This window comes from Sturnira hondurensis, unplaced genomic scaffold (assembly GCF_014824575.4).
Source record: "Sturnira hondurensis isolate 20B ecotype Veracruz unplaced genomic scaffold, ASM1482457v3 Scaffold0006413, whole genome shotgun sequence".
Classification (NCBI taxonomy): Eukaryota; Metazoa; Chordata; class Mammalia; order Chiroptera; family Phyllostomidae; genus Sturnira; species Sturnira hondurensis.
The window spans coordinates 25,455,765-25,466,792 of record NW_028079044.1 but is presented as its reverse complement, the minus strand read 5'-3'; the positions used below and the strand labels follow the sequence as shown (position 1 = coordinate 25,466,792).

At 50.1% G+C, this 11,028-nt stretch overlaps 1 protein-coding gene across 4 annotated transcripts; it reads right to left on the bottom strand.

The window, feature by feature from the left end:
• Window positions 1-1,116: 1,116 nt before the first annotated feature.
• OSR2 (odd-skipped related transciption factor 2) lies at window positions 1,117-9,148 on the bottom strand. Of its 4 annotated transcripts, none has more exons than XM_037048260.1 (4): window positions 8,574-9,148; window positions 3,836-4,589; window positions 2,636-2,735; window positions 1,118-1,898 (listed from the first exon to the last, which is right to left on the bottom strand). In XM_037048260.1, exons 2-4 carry the CDS (start codon window positions 4,489-4,491, stop codon window positions 1,716-1,718), a joined length of 939 nt encoding a protein of 312 aa, XP_036904155.1. In that variant the 5' UTR covers window positions 4,492-4,589; window positions 8,574-9,148; the 3' UTR covers window positions 1,118-1,715. The 4 variants fall into 4 exon arrangements, with proteins under 4 accessions (XP_036904159.1, XP_036904155.1, XP_036904157.1 ...); XM_037048262.1 differs by having other exon boundaries at window positions 3,836-4,416; window positions 8,574-9,146; XM_037048261.1 differs by having other exon boundaries at window positions 1,119-1,816; window positions 8,574-9,136.
• Window positions 9,149-11,028: the final 1,880 nt, after the last annotated feature.

Below are 11,028 nucleotides of genomic sequence, written 5' to 3'. Positions count from 1 at the left end.
ATTAGACACACAGGCTGGCGAGTGGACTCTTTGTTGAAGAGAACTGATCTCTTGTGAGAAGCAGAGGTGGCTTCTAGCCAGTTCCTCTGAGACCGAGGTAAGCAGTGAGTCTAGAACAATTTTGAAAATTCCTTGTAAGCCGTATTGAACAAGGCACTGGTAAGAAATTTAAATCTAGACCTCAAATCCCTACCTATCCTTCTTGAAAAATCTAAGGTATGTGTTGCCTCATATGACTCTGAACACAAAACATGCCATCTCCACACAAATATAATTTTTTTTTAAACTTCAAGAATACCTAACTCACCCTATTGTTCAGTGTCAAAGTTTGTGAGAACCTACTGGGCGACGGGGCTACAGGTTCCTCTAATAGTCCCACTTCCATGATTTTCCTTCCAGTCTCCGCACAGCACTGCTGTTTACCTGCATCCCAAATCCTCTGCTCAAATGGTACACAGGGTTGTCATTTCACTAGTGTCATATTCCCCAGCCACCACTTGGGGAAAGTTGAAATGCCTCAGAAGTCGATTACATATTTGCCATGAGTTCTATACACAGAGTGACCTAGACTTCTGGCACCTTCCCAAGGACAAAAGGCCAGCCACTGATGGAAACCTTGCTAGTGACCTAGCTCAGTTTGCTTTGCAGAGAGACCCGAACCTTCTAGAAGAAAGGACCTCCACCCTAGTAAAGAAACATTTTGTGCAAAGGCAGCTAAGTAGCTTCTCTTTTCTCTTCTTGTCCTGCATCTTCTGAAGGTTGTACTCTTCTGCAGTGCTCTGGGGGAGACCTTAGACCTTGCCCCTGGAGGCAGGGTGAAGTCCGTGCAGAGTGCGAAATCGCGGTGCCCAAGGTCTAATGGTAAGAGGAGTAGCCTGTCATAAACTTTGACAAGTCAAGGAATTTTAAAAAATGAAATGGTGAGAAGCTCCCCTTCTCTTCTTCTTTTTAATGCTTCTTCCCACCTGTGCTTTCAAGTAGGTCAGTCATTGGAGTTGCAAGTTATTAATAGTAATTATTATGTTGCATTTATCTGAAGGAATAATATACAAGAGATTAAAACAAATAAAATGAAATAAAACCTGAGGAGTGTCCATTTTAATATCTTCGAAAAACAAAAGGACAGCACAGTTATCCAACTCCAAAATGCCACGGTACAAAAAGGGAAGAGCTGAAGTTCCAGTAAGAGAATTGTGAGTCTTATTTTTAAAACCCAGGGATAAAATATACCCTTCAATATCAACTATTTTAGAGGCAGCCCACTCTTCCAGGATACAGAGGGAAAACAGAAGTTAAATAGCAAGACTCTTTGCAGGAGTGTTGAAACAAACAAGAAAAAGTTTTATTTTGAAAATACAGTCTTTAAAGATAAATTTGGCTTCCATTTTCCATATCTAGGTGCATCCAACACGATACAAAAACAAACAAAACATCAAAACAAAGACCCACAACATTATGTACAGAGCTCTAAAATGAGCTGTGAATATCTACAAGAAACTAGCATATGCTCTTTGTGAAGGGATGTACGTGTGTGGCTTTCTACAGTTCTCAGTCCTCCAGAAGCGGACTTAACTCCCTGGAGCTGCAGGTGCAACTGCAGCAAGGGCAGAGCTGGGGTCTGTGAAGGAGGGTTGGGGGGGAACCCCTGGGTGGGAGGCCTGCAGAGGAGTCTGGGGAGGGGAGCAGGGCGGCCCGGGGATAGATCCTGGGCTTCTCTAGAAGTCCTGCCGCGGGGTGTGAGTCAGGCTGTGCCGCCGCAGATCACAGTTTCGCCTGAACACTTTGCCGCACTGCTCGCAGCTGTAGGGCTTGATGTCTGTATGGGTGAGAAGGTGAGTTTTCAGATTACTTCTCTGATTAAAGGTTCTTCCACATGTGGGACATTTGTGTGGAGATTCCTGTTCAGATGTGAAGCAAGCAAAGGATTAATCCTTCACACCACCACCGCACCCTTCTCAATAGTTGTCTTATTGGTATCACATAACACGCACACGACTACAAAAGAGGGGACTTGCAGGAACAAATCTGTGCTCCTAATCCTCCAATCACCAAAACACACGCTTGGGCACACACCGAGGCCTGATTGCGCTGGTAACTGTGGTGGCCACCGCGGTGGCTATGTGATTTCCAGCTCTTCACATTTCACCACCATGTCACAGGCAGGAAAAGAGGGGAGGAGAAACCCTAATCCTCTCTTAAAGAACGAACGACCTTCTCCGGGGTAATAAGTCTCCTCTTTGCTGGAAAATTAAACTATTCTTCAATGTTCTGAAAACTACAAATTATGAGGCCCCTGGGAGAGAGAGCATATGGGATTTCACCATGCCTCCATTATCAAAATTACCTTTATTTCCTCCCAAACACGAAAGCCTTAAATGCAGGGCAGATTGGATGAAAGAATAATAATTCTAAAATTAGGATTTAGAAGAAAGAGAGTGGCCTGTCCTCTAAGAAAATTTAAAAATGCTTTACGTTAAATAGGATTAATTTTATGCATCAAGAAACCGAGTGCTGCTTTCCCTGCCTAGGAAACTAAGCTAAGTAAACTTTTCAGAGAGACTCTGCCACTGAACACCTTCTGTGGAGCCAACATGATAAAACCAGCCACTGTTTTTAAACAAGAAAACAAACTTACCTGCATGTGTAAAGTTTTGTGAACCGCTAGAGTTCTAGACTGACAAAATCCTTTCCCACACTCCTGACATTTGAAGGGTTTTTCTTTGGAATGAATATACCTGAAAATCAATATAAGGTTTCATTGAAATGGTTTTACCACGATGGTGAGGAGTTTCTTTTGACAATGACCAAAATCATGAAGCCGTGAAAGGAAAAAGGAGACAGGATTCCACTGTGTGTGCTCTCAGATTGTATGCCTCATCCCCCCCGTGTAATTCTGTTTATGGTTAACCTCAACTAACAGACTCTTCCAAACATTCACTGGCCATTGGTTTTATCTACACTCGATCGCCCTCTCTGGCGCGTTATGGAGCTCGAAATCGCGCAGAGTGAGTCCTTCCTGGCCTCCACGGTGTTCCCCGGGGTTTTAACCGGCCAAATTGAGATGTAAGAGGCAAGGCTCGAGCTGAGGGGGCCTGACTTTAGTGACGCCGCCACCAGCCACCGGCTGTGGCGGATCGGAGGACCGGTACACCAGCCCCACCTTGGGGAACCGCTGGTGGAATCCGGAGGGAGACACCGCACCCCCACTCCTGGGAAGTTCTTACCGGATGAAACCTTTATGTTACAGTATTTCTTCAACTGCCGTTTAATAATACAGAGTTTAAGGTCCGAGGGTGGGGGTAGGGAGTGGGCTAGGGGGGAATCATGTCTACATTCAATGATCTTAGGACCTCTGCAAATAAATTTAAAAGGAAGGTCGTAGTGTCAGACTCCCGGGCGCAACCGGGGTGGGGTAGGCGGTAGGGAAGGGAGGGAACCCAGCGCAGGTGGCTCGAGTGGGTTTCTAGAAACGGTCTTAAGGCAGCCATCGTGGGATGTGGGGTCCCAGGCTTTACCTGCCCCGCCCGAAAGGCAACCAGGAGGAAACTGGGATACCGATCACAGCACTAAGGTCAACCCACCAGGTTCTAACCGCCTAAGGATGAAAAAAGGAGACCCTCCCGCACAAGAACACCGCAAGGGCCCGGTGAGGAAAACCATGGTAAATATTGGCAGGCGGCTGTGGCTGGCGCTGGGCGGGGGAGGGGGGGGCGCGCCTTTGGAGATACATTCTAGTTCAGACGGGATTTTAGTGACACTTGGAATGTCTATGAGACTTTGGTATTCCGGACGAGTTGGCCTCACCTCCCCCAGGCAGCCGCCTTCTCCGCCTCACCTGTGATCCCGCAGGTGGTCTTGCCTCCGGAAGGCCTTGTGGCAGATGTCACACGTGTACGGCCTCTCGTCCGTGTGGGTCCTCTCGTGGATGAGCAAGTTGTAGGATTTGGTGAAGTGTCTGCCGCAGAACTTGCAGATAAACTCTTTTTTCGTTTTGGAGGGCAACCTCCCTCGGGAGGGCTTTCTGTCCGGAGTCAATTTACTGAGGCCCGAGATGGGGCTACCCAGCCCGGGGCTCAGCTTGGTCAGCTCTCCCATCTTAGGCGGGTCCTCTTGCGTGGCAGCCACGGCCAAGTTGGCAAAGTCAAAACGGGGCCGGTCCTTATGCAGGGCTGGGAGGACGTGGGCAATGGCGCCCTGCTTGGGGTGAAAGAGGTGAGTGGTAAAGGGCAGAGCCTGGAAGGGGAAGCGAGCGTCCATGAGACCCTGCGCTGCCGCCATCTCGGTGATGGTGGAGCGGGTGATCTCGTGCACGTTGGGGTATCCCAGAGTCCAGTGGTTCATGTGCATGGTCTGCACAGCGCTGAGGCCGTACAGGCCCTGCAGGTGGTCTACTGCGGCGGGGAAGGTGTTCACAGCCTGCAGGAAGGAGTAATTGGTGAGCTGCAGCGATGGGTGGAGCGGGATGGGCGCGGGCAGGGCCTTGCTCCCCATTTCCCGGGGTGCTGGGGGGCGGAGGGAGCCGGCCCTTCCTTCCAGAACTCGGAGGCTGGTGGGTGTGGGGCTCCTGAGAGACAGCACGCAGTGACACCCTAAAAAGGGGAGAGAGGGAGGGCTGTGATTGTTATCCAGACCAGCTCCGTCTGAACTTTGCCTGCTCTGCGGGTTACTATACCTCCCTTCTAAGACTTCCTCCCCACCCTCCTCCCGGGCCCCCAAAGGAGTGGCGAGGGAGCCCTAGTGCCAGCCCAGCGAGTCCATACTGATCTCTGCCAAGGCCAGAGGGGCAGGCGATGCAGGAAAAGGTCCCTAGTGAGCTGGGCTGCCTGGCGGCCCTTCTGGGTGCCCACGGGAAGGTCGGGTTCCCGGATGCAGTGGAAGACTGAGGCGCATTCAGGGATAAGAAAGGGGGGCAGGGGCGCTCCAGCAGAGGCAGCAGCTAGTCTAGCCCACCCACTCCACCCTGTCGGCGCTCAGTCAACCCCCACAAACCCTCCATGCCAACACCCGCAGGCCCTTGGCCGAGCTTCTGTCGCCAGAGCACCTGGGAGCTAGCTCCCCTGGGAACAATGGTCTGTGGGTCCCATCCGAGGTTCAAAGGCCCAGGCAGCTCCTCGCCCCGCACATACCCCGGTGGCCCGGGTGTTGCTCTAGGGCCTTCGGGTTCTCGGGCCCTCGGCGGGCCGCCTCGCCCCGCGCTGACCTCGGAGGTTTTCTTTTTTTCCTTCCTCTGCCTCAGTCCCATTCATCAGCGGTGACCGGCCACAGGAAAGAAAAGTGACACCTCCGGGGCCGGTTCGACCAGGAACTGCTTGCTTCTTCCCAGGGGCTGTCCCCTTCTACTCCCCACTAAGATCCCTTCCAGATGGTTGGGCTCCCAGGGAGAGGTTGGGGGCGGGCGGGGAAGTAGAACGTCGGTGAGGCCCGGACCGCTTCTCCCAGATTGAGCGCCCAGCTCTGGGGAGGCTCGGCAGGCTCCCGGGCCTGGTACCGGGGGCCGCTCCAACAGCAAGGAGACCCCGAGAGGAAAGAAGAGTAGACAGAGGGCTCCCCGGGGAGGGGAATGGAAGGAGCAGCAGGGGAGCCACAGCAGTGAGGTCCTGCCGGCCTGGAGGAAGCTTGTTTATCCTCCTGAAGATGTGAACTGCAGCGCTCCTGCCACCTGGACGCTGAGCTGGGTCTTCAGGCCGGGGCCTAAGCCAGGCACACGTGCTTCCCTCATTGCGCCTCCGACACGGAGGTCTGGGATCCAGGTTCCCAGGGACACCTCCCCTGCATTCCAGGCGAGCCTCACTTCTCTCACCGCCAGCCCCTTTCCAGCCCCTGGGGTGGCCAGCTCGGCAGAGCCGCACCCGGTCTCCGAGGGAGCCTCTCCAGGTGGGAGACCGACAGCTCCAAGCTCTCCCTGGACAGGAGCAGGTCCGGCAGGTCTGAGCCCTCACCCTATCCGCCTGATTGTAGAGATCAGGTGGGAGAAAGGTGGGAGAGTTTGTGCAGCCTTCCCGCCACATTCTCCCCTTTTCTGTGCCTGAATTTTCTTCCCCAGCGTTTTCTTCTCTTGTGCTGCCAGTGGCTCTCTGCCGGCAGACCAAGGGGGCTGCGCTGACACAGTGCCCTGGCAAGGCAGAACCTGGCTGCCTCCCTGAAGCCCACACCTTCCAGCCCTCCCTCCTCCGTTTGGAAAGGCTCAGAGACAGGGATTTACTAATGAACCGCTTCTGCCTGGTGGTATGCGGTCTGGGAGCTCAGGCCTGGAGTTAATGAGAGGTGTGTAACAGTCAGAGGGTCTCAGTCAGACCATTCAACCGAAACTGTAAACCTCCTTTCGGAATAAACTTTCCCACCACAAATCACGAGTCATTTTTGTTCTGTGGCAACCTCGCAAGGCCTTTCCTAGTGAGACTGGAAAAAAGGATTCTATTAACATCTCTGGTAACCTATCTGATGATTTCCTCTTCCGTTAAAATAATAAATGACACCTTTATTTCCTTATTTTTGCATAATGAGAATTTTCCAGAGATGTGAAATACTATTTTTCCCCTAGTGTTAAAAAGTAGCCTCCCCCATAGAGAGGAAACCAAAATTATTATTTGGGTGTATTCCCAGATTTCTTAGAAATAAATACAGGAGGCAAGTCCATCTCCCACCATGTACTATGTGTGTGTGCGCGCGCATGTGTGTACGTGTTGTGAACTGAAGGTCTACCACAACTTGTGGTTTCGATTCCAAATACATTAAGGGAACTCTGCCACAAAGGTTACATGCTAATTCTGCCAGCAGAAAGCTGAGTAAAATCTTCCTTCCCTTCCTCCCAATGGCTCATAATACGAATATTAATGACTCTATTGTAATTCAGCTTCGTGGTGGTACACAGGTGCTATTTCATCGTATGTGTTCATTTTAATTTGCAGTGCAAATAGTTTCTTCACAGAAGAGCAGACTTTTGGTGACGTCTGAAACCTTTTCCAACAGAACAACTCTAGTTATCCACCAAACATTTTTTTTTTGCCATAAATAATTAGGACGTTTGGATTTCCAGTCTCCCACTGAGGTGCTGGAAATGTATGTCAGAAAAACACTTCAAGCCAGTGCAGAAGTCTAAAGTACTTTCATTTTGTCTGTAGTTGAGCATGTCGTCCCCATACTCCGTTTCAGGCAACTCCAGTGACCGTCTCATCGTCTGCTGTCATTTCTCCACCATGCCAGTTGGGACTATTGGTTACTTTTAATTTGCAAAGAAAGAAACTTAAGCCAATGAAAATATGTAAATATTTCAGTGGAGCTGGGGCTTGTTTCCTTTCGTCAGTCTTCTTCACATGAATTTCTCAGCATGTACAGAAGTTTTGTAAAATGTAGTTCACTGGCTGTCAGCAAGTGAGCTGTATACATACTAATTTCAGTTCAGTGAAGCTTTCAAAGTATTGGAGGGGGTAAAGGTACGTGGTAATTTGATAAGGAGTCTCTCTTTTAGATAATGGTATTATTACACGGAATTATCTAAAAATGATATACAGTCAGAGGCCATCTGCTAAAACCCATGCGATGGTGTCTGAGAGAACTGACTGATAGATGGATTGGCCTACTGGATTTCAACCCAAGCCACAGTGGAATTTTACATAACTCAGAGAGCTACAGTGCAAGTGGATCTAAGGAGATCATTTTTAAAAAAATGAAATGAAAATGGCTACAACTGGATCAGGTGAACTGAGAAAATCGGCCGCGAAGTTGCTGCCCCTGTGCAGCTCTGCCTTCCCAAGGAGTTAATTAAATTAAGATGCCTTCCGCATAAGGGTTCTGTTTCTCTCTGCTCCCTCGCTCCCCCTGCGTGAGTAATTTTCTTGTTCTGCTCAGTACTGCAGTTTGTTTAGCAGGGAAAGTAGCTGTCTGAGGCGTTTCGCTCCGGGAAACACCAGCCCTCTTTTGTTCTTTGCTAACAGGTAGAAAGACAGACCCAGCGCTCCCTCCACAAACACCTTTTTCTCCCTCCTTCTTTCTACAACTGCAACTCCCTCTTCTGTTACAATTGTTGAGAATCCAAGTGTTTAAACCCCAGGAGGATTTGCCTTCTGCCCCCTCCTCCAGGACTAGAGGGGAGGAAAAATCAAAAGGCCAGCAGAAGGTTGTAGAATTACCTAAGACTGAACTATTATTTCCCTTTTGAAATGCATGGGCTAGACAGGCACTGTGTCCCAGCCAGTCCGCGCTGTGCCTCCGTGGCTGCCCCGAGACTGTGGACAGAGAATACTATGGCAGGGTCAGGAGCACCCTGGGGCAACGTAGTTTTATCTCAGCGTACGTCGATCAGCTTTTATTAGAAGCCTTGGTGAATGCTTAGATTAAATGTCGTAAAACAAAACTAAAAGCAGCACTCGAAGTGTGTGTCGCTGGGTGTTAGCTGGGAGAGGCGTGCCTGGGATCCGACAAAGTGAGAAACAATGCCCCGGGAGAGCATCCATGATTCCTTTCCACAATTTCTGAACTTGGGGCACGCGGGGCCGAGAATCAGCGCCCCCTGCACACCCTGCACCCTTCCTTTCTTAGGGAGGCTGCAGTCCCTTCCCAGGGCGGACACTCACCTCCCGCGTGAAGGTCCGCCTGGGCAGCGCCGCTTAGACCCGGTCCAGGCAGTGAGGCGCACAGCTTGGAAAGGTCTCTGGGTCCACGCCGTGCAAACTTCTGTTTCCGCGCGGAGTCCCGGGAACCGCGGACATTATCTGGAGCACCACGAGCCGCAAAAACGAGAGCAGATCTTCGCCTTCGTTGGAGTCTGTGGACATGGAATGCGTAAAGACCCGAGGTGCTCGGAGCCGGCGCTCAGCGCTCGCCCGGAACACCGTGTCTTCGAGAGCCTCTCGCCGACTCCGGATAAGGTGGAAGCCTGCCCCCTTGCAGGGCCATCACCCTCCAGCAGCGAGCGCGCCGAGCTCAGTCCCTGCCCGCGTCCCTCCCTAGGCTGCTCGCGGCCCGCAGTCCAGGGCTTTAGTAGCGGCCCCGCCTCCCCTTCGGGCGGGCGTCCTGCCGCAGCGCCGGGCTCTCTGCTCCCTGGCTCCGCCTCCACGCCCGGCGCCCGCTAATGGTCCACTCTGTTTACTTGTGTTTGGATAGCAACTGAGTCTTAAAGGCACAGGTTTGCTCGTGGTTTCCCAGTTCGACAGACCCGAAGGTGACTCAGTTCAAAACTCACACACAAACACAACGCTCGCCCCTTTCCTTCTCTGCGCCACTTTTCCTTAAACTGAACAACTGGTCTTCTGCCTTCCGAAGACCCCTCAGAGAAACTAAAGAGTATTTTGTAGTTTTACTTCGAACTCTCACCGAGTTAATTGCCGCATTTTAACACATTTAACATAACCATCTTCGTAGGGTAAAATCAATCAGTTCTAGAGTGTATTCTTTATCATATATCCCTTCCCCCAATTTAAAGTACAGTATTGTACATCATTTTGGTCAATTTTTACTATTCATGCAATTTGTTTTCATCTGTTTTCAAAACGAAGTTTGTTTTTAGAGGTGACAATTGGCTAATTTCGTAATTACTGCAAAGGCATATATGGAGTGTCGCGGGAGAAATTTCTTCCAATATTTAAGCTTTAATTAGCCAATATACATTTTATAAGCAGTTAACCGACTTGGTTAAAGAGGTGGGCTTCTGCAACCCATCCGCAAATAAAGAATCCATTTGGAATTGGGTGAGAAACAATCATTTTAAAATTAAAAAAAATGCTATTTTAGCTTCTCAGAACATGTACATCATTACCAGCCCCACCCCCTAAGTACAGTCGATTGTTCAGTCGCCAGGAAACTTAATCGGATTGGAAGTCCAGTGATACATTTCTCAGGTTCTTCTACACATTTTGTCGTGTGCGAGAGTAACTGCAGAACGCCTTTCAGCTACTCTGGAAGTAGGGTGACCGAGTGACAGAAAGGGAATGACACACACTCTTTTGAAACAGCTTCTTTCCAGATGAGATCCGCCTGAGCAACACTGAGGGAAATGCCCTTCGTTCCAGACGAGTCCGCTGGAAGGGATTTGCTTTAGCCCTCTGGCAAATCCTCGTTTGGGGGGCACAGATCTTCCGGCCAACGGACTGTGCCATTCAAGTGTTCCGCCAAAAGTTGGTTTTGGATGTGTCGCCTCGAAGGACAATTAAAATAATCACAGTCGTGAGGGAAGCGGACAGATATGAGCAGAAGACGGAAAACTGTCAAAAGGTGAACAAGTGGCTGGGAAGCCAGGCAGAAGCCACGAGATATTAATTTATTAAGATAAAATTCCTTCTATTTTATTTATGCCGAGGCGGATAGAATTTTTCGTTCTTTTGGGGTAAAACATAATTCAGAGATAGCAGATCTTTTCCCTCTTTCCCATTTCAAATTCACAAAGCTTAAAAAGTGAGCTTGAAGGCAGACCGGAGTGTTTAACATCCTCAGTATTTAATTGCTTCAAAGTGGATTTGAGAAACAGCATGGAAGTAGTAAAACGCCCAAGAGTTCAGGATTTAAAAAAAAACGTTTTCCCTGGTGGCTTCCACAGGGGTGCTTTCATTTTAGTACTCAGTCCTGAGCTCCAGCTACAGGGATGCCTGCGGTCCCCTCTCTCTAACCGCCTCATTCTTTCCGCAGCTTTTCTCAATTTGGAAGATTTGGAGGGAACTTTCTCTTCTTTCAGACCCCCAGGACACACACTCCAGGGGTTGTGACCTGAAGAGTGTTCCTGCGCTTTATATTTCCTTTCACCAAAATGTAGGCAATTCCCCGTCGGCAGGCTTCACACCTACCCACTGTGTGTGAGTGTGCGTGTCTGTGTGTATGTTGTGTGCGGAACCGCCTGCTTTTCCCGCGAAGCAGACAGAATTTACAATCATCCATGAGCTGCGCCCTCTTTCTGCAAACCTCCTGAGCCGAGGTTTTTCTATGGATGCATTTACCTCGCCCACCCGAGCCTCCGACGTTCCACAATGGAGTCTGGGCCACCCCGGGCCAAGAGCTGCGGTGGCTTGAAAGGTAGGGAGGGTCGGCGAGTTTCGGTCT

Bases quoted from the DNA above. Each gene is read 5' to 3' on its own strand.
- OSR2 (XM_037048260.1), bottom strand. From the start codon at position 4,491: ATGGGGAGCAAGGCCCTGCCCGCGCCCATCCCGCTCCACCCATCGCTG. The intron at 2,736-3,835 runs GTGAGGCGGAGA...ATTGATTTTCAG, and splicing joins GACCACCTGCGGGATCACAG to GTATATTCATTCCAAAGAAA. The intron at 1,899-2,635 runs GTAAGTTTGTTT...ACATCTGAACAG, and splicing joins ACAAAACTTTACACATGCAG to GAATCTCCACACAAATGTCC.